The sequence below is a fragment of the Gnatocerus cornutus genome, chromosome 5, assembly GCF_029298725.1.
Source record: "Gnatocerus cornutus isolate USDA-ARS CGAHR chromosome 5, icGnaCorn1.1, whole genome shotgun sequence".
In the NCBI taxonomy this organism is placed as follows: Eukaryota; Metazoa; Arthropoda; class Insecta; order Coleoptera; family Tenebrionidae; genus Gnatocerus; species Gnatocerus cornutus.
The window spans coordinates 11,860,676-11,878,734 of record NC_142237.1 but is presented as its reverse complement, the minus strand read 5'-3'; the positions used below and the strand labels follow the sequence as shown (position 1 = coordinate 11,878,734).

Genomic DNA, 18,059 nt, shown 5'->3' with positions numbered 1-18,059 from the left:
GGGAAAGATAGCTGAAAACTGACACTTAATTTTAAATTTTAATATTTCATTTACGTGAAAATGCATTTGATAAACATTAAATTAAACGGAAAATTGCACATACTAAAGATTATGAATTATAAGGTGTTCCGAAAGTAGTCTACAAACTCTTGGAGTCCGAAGTGTCATAAAAATGGTACAGTAAACTTCAAACTCCTCTAACTCAGTTATTTGTGAACCGACGCTAGAAAGCATATGATTTGGATTATATAATTGGTTTAGGATTGCTCAGGAACTAAAAATTTAATATTCGCAACTTTAAACGCTTCTAATTTGGTTATTAATTGACGTATTTGCAAACATTGCTCAATTTTGGATTCTACGAAAAATTCTGCGTAAATTGAGTATTAATTATTCAAAATTGCTCTTTAAATAAGCAAGATATCGACGAAATTAGATTCAGAAAACTGTTTTTTTGACCATTTTTAACTTATGATTCTTTGAGATTAATTTTTTTTCTCAATTTTTGAGTTTGGAATTTTAAGAAGACAGATTGTTAAGTAAAAACGCAAAAAAAACGATAATAAATAATACGCAATAACGTTGCACTGCTTGATAAATTCGCGTTAATTTCAGGACACCTGTATATAAGTATGTAAATAACCGAATTTTCCCAACAATTTTGCCCCTCAAACAAAAACAGTGTTCATTCTTCAAATGCATTATTATCACGTCTATAACTTCAAATAACAAAATTCTTGCAATGCCTCCTCTATAACTGTTAAAACAAACTTCGAACTTGCATTCTCCTCCCACCGAAATAAATAAAACCGCGCCACATCTCCACTTACCATTTTCCACAATGAACTGTGGCTGTGAAGCACCCTACATCGGCCCGTCTCTTGCTACAACATGCTACGGAGGCTCCTACGTCCTCTTCATGAGCATCGTCAACACTTTACTAACAAACCAGTGCGACTTGTCGGAAATCTGCGGAAGAATCACCCCGAAATCCCAACCAGACCCTCGATATGACTTCGTGGTAATTGGAGGAGGCGCAGCAGGTTCCGTCGTTGCAGGAAGACTCTCTGAACAACGCAGATGGAAGGTTCTTTTGATTGAAGCAGGCGGAGATGAGCCCCCCGGTACTCAAGTCCCGTCAATGTTAAACAATTTTATTGGGAATCCTGACATTGATTGGAGGTACAAGACGGAACCACAAGAAGAAGCTTGCAGGGGGTGTCCTGGGAGGAGGTACAGTTGGCCCCGAGGGAAAGTTCTTGGGGGGAGTGGTACTATTAATGGGATGATGTACACCCGAGGAACCCAGAAAGATTACGATGGGTGGGAAAAACTGGGGAATCCTGGATGGAATCACAGGGAGGTGTTGAAGTATTTTAAGAAGTCCGAGAACAATCCCGAGATTGGGTCTTTGGTACGAGCGGATTTGCATGGTTCCGGTGGTCCCATGGTTATCGAGAGGTTTCCGGATCGGCCACAAATCGATGAAGATGTCCTCAAGGCAGCGAAAGAAGTGGGATATAAAGTTGTTAACGACTTTAATGCCTATCCTTACACGGGTTTTACCTTAGCACAGATGGCTTCAGTGTAAGTTAATTCGACTTTTCTTTGAAATTTTATCTTGCTTTTTGCAGAAACGGTACCAGAATGACCAGCGCGCGGGCGTTTCTTCGTCCGGCCCGCCACCGCCCCAACCTCCACATCATGCTCAACTCCACCGCCACCAGAATCATCATCGATAACACTCAGAACCAAAAACTGGCCTCTGAAGTGGAATTTGTCTACAACAATCGAACGTACCGAGTCAAAGTCAAAAAAGAAATCATCGTGTCTGGGGGGACTATCAACTCACCCCAACTCCTCCTCCTTTCAGGAATCGGCCCCAAAGAAGATCTCCAAAAAGTGAATGTTACCCCAATCCACGATCTTCCGGGAGTCGGAAAAAATCTCCACAATCACATCGCGTTCAATCTCAACTATAAACTAAAACTTCTGAGAGCCACAAACGACCTTGACTGGTTGGCGGTGTACAACTATTTAACCTACCGTAGAGGACCAATGACTTACACGGGCAGTGCCCAAGCTACCGGAAGGCTGACGAGTAAATACGGAGATCCTGCGGGTGATAATCCCGACCTCCAGTTCTTTTTCTTCGGGTTTTACGCCTCCTGTTCGCACACTGGAGCCGTGGGGGAACCATCAGATCCTGATCTCTGCAACGCTTCGAAAAATTTTTCAATAGTCACCGTGAACGTCCATCCGAAGAGTCGTGGAACTATCAAATTACGATCAAACAAACCTTTTGATCACCCGGTCATAGATCCGCAATATCTTACCCATCCAGAGGATGTTAAAATCGTCGTTGAAGGACTGCGAGTGGCTCAAAAACTAGGAAACAGTTCCGTTCTAAAACGAAATTATGGAATCGACTTCGTGTACGAGGAGTACGGAGACTGTTCCAAGAACCACAAGTAAAATAGATTGGCGTCTAAACAAAATAACAGTTTCTTCTTTCAGGCACGACAGTGATGAGTTTTGGGACTGTGCAATCAGATACACCCCTGGACCGGTCAACCATCAAGCTGGAAGTTGTAAGATGGGTCCATCGAGCGATCCTTTAGCAGTGGTAAACTCGAAACTTGAAGTTCATGGGATTAACGGGCTGAGAGTAGTTGATGCTTCTATAATGCCGGTGGTGGTGTCTGGGAATACGCACGCCACGGCGGTGATGATTGCCGAAAAAGCAGCACAAGATGTAAAAGAAAAGTGGGCAAATATATAAATGTTAAATTTATTCTAAACTACGATACAATTCCAGTAATGTCGGTAATCCACGATTTGAAACTGTACGTTCTTGTATATTCGGATGGGTCGTAACTTTCGCACCCATTTCCGCTAATAAAACTGGAAATGCCAACGTGGCGGACTGTTTTGGTTGTCGAGTCGTAGTGGACAAGGGCACTGCCACTGTCGCCCTTAAATTATTTTATTTATTTATAAAAAAAAAATGCGATGGGTTAATACGAACCATGCAGGTACCTTCGTTATAATTTCCAGCTACACAGACCATATGGTCTGATATTTGATTACCATAAACCGCCTTGCATTCGTCGTTTGAAACCGCCGCCAAATTCACATAAATAAGTTGATTAGACAACGAAGGTTCAGCTATCGTAAGACGATTTTACAAAAGTAAAAACGGTAAACTGACTTACCGTCGCTGGTTTGACCCCAACCAATAGCGATAAGATTCGTGTAGTCGCTTAAATTACCATAAGCCAAGAAAATGTTTCGAATATATGCTGAAATTTTTTCATTTAAAAAAAAAATTATTGTCGCTTAAAAATTACTTGTGTAAGTAACTGGCATTCTAAGTTTAATCAACCCGACGTCATTTACTAAAGTCAGTGGGTTAAAAAATGGGTGGACAAAATATTCTGAGGATGCTAAGATAACTCTGTTGGCGTCTTCACCTTCTAGTAAATTTGAACCCAAATGAATTGTGACTGAAATTGCTCTACCATTTTGGAATTTTTTAAGAAACTGTACTTGACTATCTTACTCGTAAACGCACTGAGCCGCTGTTAAAATCCATTCTTGGCTAATTAAGGCACCAGAACAGAAAAATCGCCCATCTGCGGTTGTGATGTAAAGAGCTGCAGTAAAAGGATACTGAGTTGAGGTAGCAGGAGTGCCACCGATTATTCGACCTAAAATCAATTTGTAAGTTTTGTAAATAAATTCCTAGAGAGTAGGTACCATTTTTCGAAGCGAAACTGGTCTAAAAATTAAAATATAAATCTTTGGGAATAATGGTTTTATTGTAGTTTTACCTTTGGAGCTCCCAGCACTGTTGTTGCGAACAAAAGTAGGAGAAGAACTTGCATTCTGATATTAACTACGCTCTATCATTGAAAGGAACTTTTTATACTGCATGTCAATCAGATTATCTTTTAAATTCTTTATTGTTGATTGATAATAGAGTATCAATAACTAGTGTTAAGCGATCTATACACGATCAGTATTGCTGACATTTGTTTTGACATTAATGACATTAATATTGATTGTCTAAACTGATCCAAATTTCAAATTGATAGAATTTTTAAGTGGCATAGTTTTCCGTTTGTGTATTTTTCTGAATGGTGAAATTCTAAAATTTCTTCTCGTCCGACAAATTGTAACTTTTTTACACAGCTAATTAACGTATTAGGATAAATGCCGTCCCCAAATTTGGTTATGATCTTTTAAATTTTCCAGGGTTTGAAAATCACTGATAAAAAATATTCAAAATGTTGGCTCTTTTTCACAATAAAAAATTCTAAAACTCGTTTTCTTTTGCCGACAAACTTTTAATTTTGCACAGCAAATTAGCGTACTAACACTAATGCCGTCCCTAAATTTGATCATGATTAGTTTAAAATTCTCAAAGTTATGTAATATTATTGAAAATATTTAAAGTTTTGGTCAGTCCTATAAAGAAAAATTTCTAAAATTTTTCCTTTTGAAACTAAAATTTTGTAATTTTATACAGTTGAAGGGAATATCATGAGTAATAGTGCATCTAAATTTAATCATGATCACTTTAAAATTTCCAGAGTTGCAGAATTTTATTGACAACAATAAAAGTTTCGGTTTGTTCAGTAAATAAATAATTCTAAAATCTCTCCTTCTTAAACTAAAATTTTGTATATTTTTTTCAGTAAATGTGCACTTCGTCAATACTAACGTCTCTAAATTTGAACATGATCACTTTAAAATTCCCAAATTTACAGAATTATTTAATAAAAAAATACCACTTTAATAAGAATAAGAAATGAAAATGAAAACGCATTTTTTATTTTACAATATTTTTTTAAAAATCACAGCTCTAAGAAATTATCCCAGTGACGTCAGTAATCCACGGCTTAAAACTGTACGTCCTCGTATATCCAGAAGGATCATAACTTTCACAACCATTTCCACTAATAAAACTGGAAACTCCAACATGGCGGACCGTTTTAGTAGTCGGGTCGTAATGTACAAGAGCACTACCACTATCACCCTAAAGTTTAAATTACAATTATTCAAAGAATTCTCTTTTTGAAACCCTTACCCCACAGGTACCTTCGTTATAATTTCCAGCCACACAAACCATATGGTCTGAAATTTGATCTCCATAAACTCTTCTGCAATCGTCGTTTGAAACCGCGGCTAAAGCAACATACTGAAGTTGATTGGATAGAGCGGGCTCAGCTACAATTACCCAAAGAATAAAAAAGTGAAAAAGTAAGTTGGGTTACCTACCATCGCTGGTTTGACCCCATCCAATTGCAATAAGATTTGTGTAGTCGCTCAAGTTACCATAAGCCGTAAAAATTCTTTGAATGTGGGCTAGAAACAAGTCCATTCAAAAGCGATACTAAATTAGTGTTGAAATAAATTTTACCTGTGTAGGTAATCGGCATTCTAAGTTTAATCAACCCGACGTCATTTTCCAAAGTCAATGGGTTAAAATCTGGGTGAACGACATGCTCTGAAGATGCCAAAACAACTCTGTTTACGTCTTCGCCTTCCAGCAAGTTTGAACCCAAATGGATCGTAACTGAAATTGCTCTATTTTTTGTAATTTTAAAGATCGAACTTGTAAGAAAATGGCTTACTCATGAATGCACTGAGCCGCCGTTAAAATCCATTCCCGATCAAGCAAAGAACCAGAACAGAAGTAGCGTCCATCTGCTGTTGTAATGTAAAGAGCTGCAGAAAATGGGAACTGGTCTGCGGCGGCGGGGTTGCCGCCAATTATCCGCACTAAAATATTATTGTGAGATTTATAAAATTGAAAATTTTGAGATAGATACCATTTTTCGATGCAGTTTTTTTTACCTCTGGGGCACTTAATACAAATGTTGCTAAAAAAAGTAACAAAACGACACGCATTGTCGACGGTATATTCAACAAAAGCAGTTTTATGTTTCTTATCGGATATCAGATAATCTCTTAATAAGTTCATTAAATTGTAAAATCGATTCAAGAGGTGAGTTCCTGAAACGATGTCTGTTATGAACTGATAAACATAACTTCTACGTTTCAAAATATATTTATACAATACAGGTGTTCCAAAATTGCCACACGCTACACAGAACCCATTAGTACGAGTAATAATTTTGTCGGAAATGGGTCAAAAAGAATCTTACATTTGACGTCGCGTCTTTCTGTGCAAACTTGTACTGGTCGATGGAAGGCAGCGCTAAGGTAGTCCGAACCGCTTGTGATGAGAACGAACAAAAATCGAGAAAAATGCTCTTTTCTGTGTGCCGCTTGTTCCTAAACATTACATGCATTTTGAAAGATACTCTGATAAACTAAAACCAAAACAATTTATTTTTTCACAAAAACATCCTGTTGTCACTTGTTGAGGCTACTTGAGATAATCTGGACAGGGCCGATAAGCAAGATTTTATCGAAGCTAATCAATTCCATCAGTAGATGACTATTGTTTGATTTAATCTAGACTTGGTCACGAAGATCATGTAAATTTTCCGTTGGTTAATTCTTTTATTTTAATTAATTTAACTTCAGCTACTTTTTGCGTCAATAGAGTTGATGCATTTTTCTATTTAGTTTATATTTGTCTGAAATCGGGCGAAAAATGTCCACATATTAAAGTCGAAACAGAGTTAAATTCATTAATTGAACTCTTGTAAATATTGACTTGTTTTTTATAATCGATAATTTTTTGGGAAAAAACTAAAATTTTAAGCTTAAGTAAACAAGACAGAGAAACAATGGTAAACTGCATCTTTCTATCTGTCTTCGTCTTTTTCAGAATTATTGATGTTTAAACACAGTAGAACTAAAAATTCACTATCCGAGACTTAAAATGGTTCTAATTCGAGTATTTATTGACATACGTGAAAATATTGCTCAGTTTCGATTTTGCAAAAAAATCTTTGTAAAATGAGCATTAATAGTTCAAGAAATAAATAAGCAAAATTACGACGGAATTAGATTCAGAAAACTGATTTTTTTGATCATTTTAAAATTTCAAACTCGAGATGATTCTTTAGGGTATTTTTTTTAAGTTTTTGAGAATTTTTGAGTTTGAAATTTTAAGACAGCATTTTTCTATCTTCTTTAGTTTTGGAGTTATCGAGTTTTATACATGTAAGAACTTAAAATTCTGTACTCGCAACTTTAAACGCTTCTAATTTGATTATTTATTGACGTATTAAAAAATATTGCCAAGTTTTGGATTCTGCGTAAAATGAACACAATTAATTTAACTTTGGTCCAAAAACAACCGAGATCTCGACCGAATTAGATTTGAAAAAATAAATTCGAATTAGCATGCTTCAACCAATAATTTTTCTGTTGGATTAATAAAACATTATTATCAATTTTTACATAATTAGGCGTTAATAATACTGCGAATCCAATCCACATAAGCGAAAGTTCTTGTATACCCAGATGGATCAGTACTTTCACATCCATTTCCACTGATAAAACTAGCCACTCCAACAACCCAATATTGTCGGGACAAATACTCAACAAGTGGACCTCCATTATCCCCCTAAAATTGCATTTTTACCAAGACTACCATCAAACTAAAACTAACTCACCGTGCAAGTCCCTTCATTAAAATTCCCTTCAACACAAGCCATGTTTTCCGTAATTTGAGACCCGTAGATCAACTGGCACTCAGAATTTGATAAAATGGTAGCCTGAACAAACTGGAGATTCTCAGACAGTTCAGAAGAGACTAAAACGTTTTTAGATAAATAAAATAAAATTGTAATTATTTAGTTCAAACGTACAATCGCTCGTTTGTCCCCATCCAAGAGCCGTGACTGATGTATCGTTCAACAAACTCACTGGAGGCAAATTAATTGGTTGGATGTAAACTAGAAAACTCAAATGAAAATCCGTTCAAAAATCTCTTATTAATTACCGGTATACGACACCGGCAACCGCAACTGTATTAGCGCAATATCATTCTGAATTTTTTCTGGATCGAAATCTGGATGAACGAAAAACGTTGAACTCACAACGGTAACTCTGTTGGCATCAGGTTCGGTGAGAGTGGTGGATCCTAACAAAATTGTGAACTGTTCGGCACTAAAAAAACGTTGTAAAATAGTTAAAACAAACTTACTTAAAGTTAAACTTACTTAATAACGCAATGAGCGGAAGTGAGGACCCACTGACTGGCCACAAGAGATCCTCCGCAGAAGAACCTGCTGTCTGAGGTGTGGATGTAAATAGCTGCGGCAAATGGGAAGTGACCTGAGGACGCATCCTGTCCGCCGATTATACGTATGGCTGCGGAAAATTCTAATTAATGAAAAAGGACAATGCAGGGATAATTTCACCAGGATTGCCGTTCACAGCCAACAAGAACGCGGAAAGAAGCACCAATTTCATGTTGATTCGTTTGTGGCAGTTATTGGAAAGACACATCGAGTTTATCGGTTTATATGACAGTTTCTTATCAGAGAGGATTAAAATAAGTCTGTGGAAAATAGAACACGATGTAAACATGACTGTGTCATTTCCACGGATTTTCGTACAGACAAATCTCGCAAATTTTTGATCCCAAAACAATAAGAAATTGGAGATTTGATTTTTGCGCAGCTTAGTTTCACGCTTCTGGTTGCTGAAATAGGAAAAATCTCAGATAAAATCCACCGAATTAGCACGTGAAATTTTACTTATTGTTAATCTTGGGACAACTCAAAAGCTCGAATAAAAATCACCGTTCGTTTCGCCTAATTACGGTCCTTATCGTAAACTCGTCATAAAATCTAATCTCATAAATAATTCAGAAGCGATGTAAAAGTCGTGGCTATTAATTATCCTCCGAAGTTTACCCTTCCTGCAAGCCAAAGAGAATTTTAAAAGAAAAAATTACTTTGAGCAGGCACGTAATTGAATAATTCATAAATCCCCCTAATTGCGCCTGAAATTCTTCGGTTTCTTAGTCCGCACCGAATTGTCGGCAACCAAAAATGTTCAAAACCAACGAGTATTATTTCACTGCATGTCTAAAATGTTGCGAAATCTGCGGTCTTCGATACTCCAGAAGTCTCTTCGTGGAGAAGCTCTCTTTGTACGTTTTATACCCGTTGTCGCTCCTCATCTACTTATTGATGATAATGAATTTCGCTTTCAAGCACGAAAACATCGCGGAAATCGGAGAAGTCTTTACTTCAGTCGCTGGATTCGTCCATGTAAGAAATTTTTTCATCTCCCAATCCCTCAACTTCTCTTTCAGTTGATTGTCCGCAAAACCGTGCTTATAGTCTACAAATCCGCGCTGGAAGACCTCGACACCCAGCGCTCGTTCTTCTGGCCCTACGACCGCTTCGACGACAAAACCGCGAAGATTTTCACCAAAAGAATGTCGCTAGCGGCTTCCGCAGTGAAGCTTTTGATCGGCACGACGTCGATGTCCACCACTTTTTACATCACCGCTCCGTTTTTTGTGAAGACGATGATGTTACCGATGGAGGCGTGGATCCCCGGAAACGACAACACGCTGAGGATCATCATGTATTGTGTTGAAGTGGCGTTGTTTGTGGAATTCTTGTTTTTTCTGGGGGCTTTTGATGGGTACTATTTGTTGACTTGCATCGAGTTGAAAATTCAGTTTGAGCTGTTATGTAAAGCTGTGCGTTTGGTTCGGATTGAGGTCGATGGGGATGAAGTTACGTGGGAAAAGCTTAAAATGTGCAGCAGTTATCATCGGTTTCTTTTGGAGTTTCATAAGAAGTTAGCGGCGATTTTTTCGGAGTATTTTCTCTGTTTGTACCTTCTTACAGTCGCGGGGATTTGTATTCCGATTTTAGTCCTGACGAGCGAGTGAGTGATCCTTTTTTTTATCTTTTTGTACAATTTTTAAATGTGATTTTAGGGAGGCGACTATCGTTCAACGTATCGAAAGCGTCTCTTTTATTGTAGTTATTAATTATTTGTTTATAATGGCGATGATTCCATCCGACGAAGTAAACTTCAGTGTAAGACAAATAACATTTTTTCCAATAAACTTTATTTAAACTTTTTTCAGGCCGAGGTTTTGGTTGATGAGATTTACGGAATTGATTGGTACAATACTCACGATTTAAAAATTTTAAAATTTATTTTATTTTGGTTGGCAAGAGCTCAGAAACCACTGCAAATGTCAGGAGCTGGAATGGTTGAAGTAAACCGAGCAATGATGTTAAAAATACAAAGAATTGGATATTCGATTTCCACTGTAATGACAGGTGGAGGAAAGTCAAGCGGAAGTCTAACTTTTTGAAAATGTGTGTCTACAAATAAGTCGAAAACTATTGAATAAGGTTGTAATAATTTATTTACTTTTAATATAGAAATTCATGTTGTACTGTAAAATAAAGTTTTGTGGGGGTTTTGGGGTACCTGCAAGGCTAATTTAAAAAAATTAGAAAAAAATGGTGGATGCGCCGGGTCTGTAATGTTAAAAGATTAAACTTTTGGAAAATTTATTTAAGATTTAATGAAGAAAATTATGTCTTTTATTAACGCTAAAATAATGTAAGTCATTTCATTTGCTATTCCAGAAGAAAAATGACATAAAAACAAATTTTTAAATCAAAAACTAACAAGGTAAAATTAACCCCAGTGCACATACTTTCGACACCACTGGCAAAAATCGCACCTGGAATGACTTGTTTCCTAAACAATCAGCAACTCGATTTTGTTAAGTTTTAAATCAGTGGCGCACAAGCCAAATTATTGAAATTTTTGTGTAATTGCATCTCGAAAACAAGATAATTTTTACTAAAGTTTTTTCCCTTAATAGGCACACTCTTTTTGTACATGCATTTAAAATTGACCATCAAGTTTTCGACTTTTGAGAGCGGATCTGAAAGAGTGTCTTAAAATCTGTCATATTAAGCTTCGAAAAATTTTCAACTCAAAATTATAATATTCGAAACTTTGATCTCCCATAACTTAATTATTTGTAGACCAATCCTAACAAAACTTATCTTTTTAAATTCTACGTGAAATTCTGCGTAAAATGAGTACAAATACTTTAAGATTGCGACTTCCATACTAAAAAAAAAATAAAATTTCGAATTCTATTCTTTCTATACTATTGAAGTTGGATTTCTAAACTAAAAAATTGCGAGAAAAACGATTTCGAAAAGGGTTTTTTTTAAATTCGCCTTAATTTCGGCGATATCGAGTAAAATCATTTTTGAACCTCTAAAATTTTGGCCCCCTGTCGACAACCCAAAATTTCAAACGCCTCTAACTCAGTTATTTGTTGACGGACATGAAAAATAAGAAATTTTTTTAATTCAACGCAAAATTCTGCGTTAAAAGAGCCCATCCAGCTCAAATTTCCTTTACAAATGGCCGAGATATCGACCGAATTGCAATTTCAGAGGGTGATTTTAGGGTTCATTTCAAGACGCTGTTTTGGGGCGAAAACTGAGCAACTCGAGAACTATGAACTGGCCAAATCTTAGATCGATAGGGCAAGTAGTTTACGAGGGAGGATCAAAAAACAAAAAAATTAAAAATTTTCATCGATTGCTCAAAAAATTGACTATCGAATTTTCGACATTTGAGGGCAGATTCTAAAGTAACATAACTCGAGAAAAACAATGGCGATAACCGTTTCTCAAAATCTTTCGTAGTTTCGGAGATATTGAGCTTTGAAAATTTTCCAACTCAAAATTCAATATCCGAAACTTTGATCGCTTATAACTCAGTTATTTTTAAACTGATCTTAACAAATTTTTTTGGATTGTACTTGAAATTCTGCGTAAAATGAGCACAAATAATTTAATATTGCTTTATAAATAAGACAGATATCGATTGTGTCTGAATTTGAGAAACAAAGGCAGCTAACATCCACATTAAAAAATTGAAAATTTCGAATTCGATCTATATTTAGGACCAATTTCTAAATTAAAAAATTTGATAAAAACAATTTCGAAAAGAGTTTCTTTATATTTTCCTTAATTCCGGAGATATCAAGCAAAATCTTTTTTGGAGCTTCAAGATTTTGACTCTCTAGCGACAACCCAAAATTTCAAACGCTTCTAACTCAGTTATTAGTTGACTGACGACAAAATCAAGAGCAGTTTTAAACTCAGCGCGAAATTCTGTGTAAAACGACCTAATATAGTTCAAAGTTCCGTTAACAAATAAATAAAAAAACTCAAGGAATTCGGTGGTGCATTCCTTCTAACCCTAGCATTTTTTTTAGTTTCATACCTTTAATGTCAATTTTGATTTGCTCTATACAGAGACTGTGGGTATATTCTTATTAGTTGAAGGTCCTCGAATTCTATGATTGCAACACACATCCAAATTTGACAGAACTTTTTTCACAACTCCGGTTCTAAGTGTTAAACTTACAAATTTTGACCAAACCGCCGGATTTTAATAATAAAAAAACATGGTCTATAACGTTCATTAATAAATAAATAATTATCAAGCGACTTCAGCTATTAATTATCCTCGAAAATGTACCCTTACTAAGACGTTTTAGTGCACCATAAAGAGAATTTTAAAGGACCAAAAGTCACTCTCTAGAAGATCAATCAAAAGCACCCTTTAATTTATTAAAAATTAAAATTTCATCAAAGGAAACATTTTTCCGCGGTTGGTCACCAACTTTTCAGTCTCTTCGAAAATTCTCAAGCGATGGCATCCACGACCAACGAACACTATTTTAAATTCTGTTACAGCGCGAGGAGAATCCTCGGCCTGAAACGCAACGGAAATTTATTCATAAAAATTCTCTCTTTGTACGTCTTGTACCCTCTGTTACTAATTTTGTACGCAATGATGATAGTCAACTTCTTCTACAAACACAGCGACATTGTTGAAATTGCCGAAGTCTTCAACGCCCTTTCCGGCTTTGGACACGTAAGTACAACCACACTAATCATCCTTTTCAAAGTCTTTTTCAGTTCGTCTCCCGGAAAACCGCTCTGATTTTCTACAAGACGCAGTTCGAACACCTCGACCAACAACGCAAGTTTTTCTGGAAATACAACACTTTTAATGAGAATAGTGCCGGGAAATTCCAGAAAAGCATGTCGTTTGCGCTTTCCTTCGTAAAATGCTTGTGCTTGTCGGGCGGCATCTCCATGACTCTGCACGTTAGTGCTCCGTTTTTTGTCGAAGGATTGGAATTGCCGTTGACGTGTTGGGTCCCTGGGAATAATGATGCAATTCGGGTGATTATTCACGTTCTGGAAGGGATTTTTTGTCTGGAATGCATCGCGCTGCTTGAGGCTTTCGATGCGTTTTATCTACTGATGTGCACAGAGCTCAAAATACAGTTCGAGCTTTTGGTCGAAGCTGTTCGGTTAATAAGAATTGAGGAAATTGGAACTCAATGCTGTTGGAAAAAATTGGTGGAGTGTACCAATTATCACAGATTTTTATTAGAGTGAGATTTAAATAAATTTTTCTATTTTTATTAGCGTCATAATTTTAGTATCCACAAGCAGTTCAACGCGTGTTTCTCCGAGTATTTTCTTTGCCTGTACATCTTAACCGTTGGCGGAATTTGCCTTCCCATTTTCATTGTAGTCAACGAGTAAGTAAAACTTTCTCTTGTACTTATCAATTTTTTAATAATTTTTCCAGATCTTCAGGGGCCACGCTAGTGGCCGAAAGTATAATCATAATTTTTATCGTAAATTATTTGTACATGATCACTTTATTCCCCGCAGACGAAATAAATAGTTCTGTACGAATGACACCTAAATGTTTGCAGAATAATATTTTTACGATTTCAGGCCGAGTCATTGGTCTATGCAATTTATGATATCGATTGGTATAACGCCCATGATTTAAAAATTATAAAGTTTATTATTTTTTGGTTGGCCAGAGCTCAGAAACCGCTCCAGATGTCGGGAGCTAACATGCTTGAGGTGAATAGAGTTACGGTTCTACGGGTAAGAAACATTGAAATAAATGAGTTGATAATTATTTTTGAGTGGTTTTAGGTGCAACGCATTGGTTATTCTATTTCAACTCTAATGACAGGTCGTAAATAACTTATTTGCCTACGAGAGATTGATGTAAGCGATTTGTGCTCCACCGTAGAAATAAATAAATCCATTTTCCTATTATTTTATTTTTTAAATGTTTAGTTTTAGTTTTCACAACTTCATAGTTAATAAGTTTAGAAAAAACAGTTTCAAAATATACATAAACAGAATTAAAATAAGGGTAATCAAAGAACATAAAAAAATCAGATCTCAAAAGTTTTTGCGGCGTTTTATAAAGTCAAAATTTATAAAATTGGTGTCTTACAGTTTACATTTTTGAATTTGGTAGAGTTATTATACGACTCACAAATAGTAACTTCATTAAATTTTATACCCGTAGCACTAGAATTACCAAAACTACAAATTTTAATGTCAGATCTCAAAAATTTTTGTTGCGTTTTTAGAATTAAAATTTCTAAGATCGGTGACTTTTGGTTTGCACTTTTGAAATTTGGTAGAGTGAATAAACAACTTAAAAATAGTTAGTATCCTAAATTTCATAGCTGTAGCACCAAGATTACCAAAATTTTGAATTTTAGTCTGAGATCCCAAACGTTTTTGGTGCGTCTTTAAAATAAAAATTTCTAAAGTTAGTGTCTTTTGGTTTTCATTGTTGCATTTTGGTAAAGTTAATAAATGGCTCAAAGATAAAAACTTCCCTCAATTTCATAGCCGTAGCTATAAAATTACCAAAATTACGAATTTTAGTGTCAGGTCTCAAACATTTTTGCTGCGTCTTTAAATTAAAATTTTCAAAATTGGTGTCTTTTGCTATACATTTTTGTTTGAAGAAGTTAATAAAAAATTCAAAAATAATTACTTCCAAAAAATAAAAATTTCTAAAATTAGTATCTTTTGCTCTACATTGTTGCATTTTAGTAGAATTAATAAATGGTTCAAAAGTAAAAAGTTCCCCAAACTTCATAGCCGTAGCTCTAAAATTACCAAAATTACGAATTTTAGTGTCAGATCTCAAACATTTTTGCTGCGTCTTTAAAGTTAAAATTTCTAAAATTGGTGCCTTTTGTTCTACAATATTGTAATTTGGTAGAGTTAATAAACGACTTAAAAATAGTAACTTCGCCATATTTCATGGGCGTAGCACTGAAAGTACCAAAATTACGGATTTTAGTGTCGGACTCAAATTTTTTTTCTACATTTTTAATTTATGAAGTTTTTGTAAAAGTTATCAGTTCAGGTCAAAAATTGACATCGCTTATCAAATCAAGGTTAGACAACAAATTACATTTTTAACATCACTCGTTCTCACAAGACCACAGAACATAAAATGTGCTTAAAATCTCTCATTTTGTGCATTTTTCTAATAAAAATCACCTCTGGTTACCGCATTCAATGTAGTGAAAGTAACGAAATCCACAAAATCTTGTTGAAACTCGAGCGCATTGAAAACCAAACGGCGAATAACGAAAACTATTCAACGATAAAATCAGCAATACTTGAAGACCTCAAAAAGTCTCAGTATCCAAGACACTGCAAAGAAGTCCAAGAACGAGGTAAAATTGCTTCTGGTATTTATCACATTCAGCCAAAACAAGCCCCGGAACCGTTTCCGGTGCTATGTAACATGGAAACTCGAGGCGGTGGTTGGACTTACATTCTTAACCGCTTTGATGGATCTCAAGACTTTTATCTAGACTGGAGTTGGTATAAACACGGTTTTGGTAACATGGCAAAAGAGTTTTGGTTGGGCCTCGAAAAAATCCATCTTTTAACAGGTAAGTCCACCTCCACCCCCTCCTGTATTAAAATGTCTCTTCAGGGTTTGAAAACACCGAATTGTTGATCGAACTCGAAGACTGGGATGGTGCTAAAAAGTACGCTTTGTACACCTCTTTCGGAGTTGGAAATGAAGAAGAAGGTTACATTTTGAAGATACTGTCGGGGTATAGCGGTACAGCTGGAGATTCGTTTAGTAACGAAGCTGGGATGAGATTTACCACGAAAGATAAAGATCTGGATGTTTCGTACGGAGAAAACTGCGCAGTTTTCTCAAAGGGTGGATGGTGGTATCGTGCTTGCAAACACTCGCATTTAACGGGGAGGTATTTTCAAAATAGCGAGACGGGAGATGCTGGTTTGGAAGGCATATACTGGGTTGGATGGCGTGGAAACACGTACAGTTTGAAGATAGCAAGAATGATGGTTAGACCAAGAAATAATTGAAATTGATAGAATGTTAATTAAACAATAAAATGTTTTGTTCGTTTCATCTTCTTTTTATTTTCCCAAATCTCTTCAGTTTTTTCTATATTTTCTAGAAGCTCTATAAGTTAAATTTTTGGTCCCAAAATTTCAAATGCCTCTAACTCAGTTGTTTGTTGACAGACAAAAAAAAATCAGAATATTTTTGAATTCAGCGCAAAATTCTGCGTTGAAAAAGCCCATCCAACTCAAATTTTCTTAACAAATAGCCGAGATATAGACCGAATTGCATTTTTAGAGGGTGATTTTAAAGTCATTTTTAAGACGCTGTTTTGGGGCAAAAACTGCGTTTAGTATTATTGAATTATACAGGTGTCCCAGAACTCATGCCTAGCCGAAAACCGGGGATATCGGGAAAAGGTGTGAATGTGTAAATTGCTGAAAAAAAAGTTCCAACTCCAACAGAAACTGAGCAAAGACATGACAAAGTTGACCAATCACAAGGCCGCGTGGAGATGGTCTGAAGGATACACTGGCGTGTTGCTAAGAAACCAGTTTAAATTTTTTCCTTTGAATTTTGTATGAACAATCTGGTCCACTATAAATTTCACTGACGTTAGAATGACAGGCTTCAATAAATCTAACTCATATTGAACTTAGTGTGCAGAAACGGCTTAGCGTACTTTAGAAATTGACTAGAGGATTGAAGACTACTGGTTGACGAGCGTTGAATGACAAGAGACACACCTGGAGGACAACTGACACAGTGAAAATCCAAGTGGAGTGTGAAACGGCGTTTCTTTTGGTTTCCCTTGCTTGCTGGTTTCCTAGTTGGTGTTTGGTGGTAACAAATATCCTAAAACGGTTCAGGAGTACTCGGCGGCAGAATGCCTTGAAATGCGTCTTATTTTTGAAGAGTGCCATCAAAATTAGTATTAGCAGCAAGAACGTACCGAGGACGTTTTCCAGGTCGTGATTATTATCCGGACAACAAAACGATTCTTAGTGTTGTTTCTCGGGCTGGACACACTGATCAGTTATTAACAAATCGGCGCAAAGTTGGTGGAGCACCAAGACAGGCCAGAACTGATGAAAATAAAGAAGCCGTTTTGGAAGCGGTTGATGAACACTCCACGCAAAGTATCTGAACTGTGGCACGCCAGTTAAAAATCAGCTAATCTTCTGTACAAAAAATTCTCGCGACAGATCACCGGCACCCGTACCATGTCAAAGTTTGGTTAGAAGAGCTCATATGTGTGTCCAAAATAATAGTGGTTTGTTCAAGCATTTGATTTAACTATTACATCATGTGCCTTGTTCTGTTTCTTGTTGTAATAAAAGGGTTCTTTTTAGAACCATCATTGTGTGGTTTTTATCTGTCAAATTGACATTAGATGTCAGTTATAAAAATGTAGTGGACCAAATCAATTTTCCTTTTTAGGATTTAATTAAGAAACCTAGCAACGTTAATATTATTTGTGCTTGAGCGTCTGGGATTGGTCAGTTTCGTTAAGCAATTTCTCAATTTTAATGCACATCAGGACAAAACAAATTGCATTTTTGGCGTCCTGATTGCTGTCGGCATCCGCCCTTTTTCGGCTAGGCGTGAGTTCTGGGACACCCTGTATAGCGATCGAAAAAGCAACTTGAGATCTATAAACTGGCTAAATCTCAGATTGATAGAGCAAGTAGTTTACCAGGAGCAATCAAAAAACAAAAAATTGAAAATTTTGCATCGATTGAGTCGCAAAAAATTTTTGCCTAAATAATTGACCATCAAATTTTCGACTTTTGAGGGCGGATTCTAAAGTAGAATGAATCGCAAAAAAACGATGGTGGAAACCGTTTCTCAAAATCTTTTGTAGTTTCGGAGATATT

At 36.1% G+C, this 18,059-nt stretch overlaps 5 protein-coding genes across 5 annotated transcripts; 2 read left to right on the top strand and 3 right to left on the bottom strand.

Annotated features, from left to right (window-relative positions):
• The first annotated feature begins 804 nt into the window (after nucleotides 1-804).
• LOC148174543 (glucose dehydrogenase [FAD, quinone]-like) lies at nucleotides 805-2,825 on the top strand. Its single transcript, XM_088036009.1, has 3 exons — nucleotides 805-1,587; nucleotides 1,635-2,471; nucleotides 2,518-2,825. Exons 1-3 carry the CDS (start codon nucleotides 842-844, stop codon nucleotides 2,780-2,782), a joined length of 1,848 nt encoding a protein of 615 aa, XP_087892135.1. The 5' UTR covers nucleotides 805-841; the 3' UTR covers nucleotides 2,783-2,825.
• On the bottom strand, nucleotides 2,778-3,887 carry LOC148174542 (brachyurin-like). The gene is made up of 7 exons (XM_088036861.1): nucleotides 3,834-3,887; nucleotides 3,760-3,781; nucleotides 3,563-3,710; nucleotides 3,351-3,517; nucleotides 3,216-3,302; nucleotides 3,029-3,168; nucleotides 2,778-2,975 (listed from the first exon to the last, which is right to left on the bottom strand). Exons 1-7 carry the CDS (start codon nucleotides 3,885-3,887, stop codon nucleotides 2,802-2,804), a joined length of 792 nt encoding a protein of 263 aa, XP_087892987.1. The 3' UTR covers nucleotides 2,778-2,801.
• A 927-nt stretch (nucleotides 3,888-4,814) lies between these two features.
• Nucleotides 4,815-6,320, bottom strand: LOC148174541 (brachyurin-like). The gene is made up of 7 exons (XM_088036859.1): nucleotides 6,174-6,320; nucleotides 5,863-5,872; nucleotides 5,640-5,787; nucleotides 5,426-5,592; nucleotides 5,284-5,370; nucleotides 5,093-5,232; nucleotides 4,815-5,041 (listed from the first exon to the last, which is right to left on the bottom strand). The coding sequence occupies exons 1-7, from the start codon at nucleotides 6,318-6,320 to the stop codon at nucleotides 4,868-4,870; spliced, it is 873 nt and encodes a 290-aa protein (XP_087892985.1). The 3' UTR covers nucleotides 4,815-4,867.
• Nucleotides 6,321-7,387: 1,067 nt separating this feature from the next.
• On the bottom strand, nucleotides 7,388-8,434 carry LOC148174540 (brachyurin-like). The gene is made up of 6 exons (XM_088036040.1): nucleotides 8,349-8,434; nucleotides 8,148-8,298; nucleotides 7,928-8,094; nucleotides 7,794-7,880; nucleotides 7,599-7,738; nucleotides 7,388-7,549 (listed from the first exon to the last, which is right to left on the bottom strand). Exons 1-6 carry the CDS (start codon nucleotides 8,398-8,400, stop codon nucleotides 7,388-7,390), a joined length of 759 nt encoding a protein of 252 aa, XP_087892166.1. The 5' UTR covers nucleotides 8,401-8,434.
• A 6,857-nt stretch (nucleotides 8,435-15,291) lies between these two features.
• On the top strand, nucleotides 15,292-16,202 carry LOC148174539 (angiopoietin-related protein 1-like). Its single transcript, XM_088036737.1, has 2 exons — nucleotides 15,292-15,754; nucleotides 15,799-16,202. Exons 1-2 carry the CDS (start codon nucleotides 15,307-15,309, stop codon nucleotides 16,200-16,202), a joined length of 852 nt encoding a protein of 283 aa, XP_087892863.1. The 5' UTR covers nucleotides 15,292-15,306.
• Nucleotides 16,203-18,059: the final 1,857 nt, after the last annotated feature.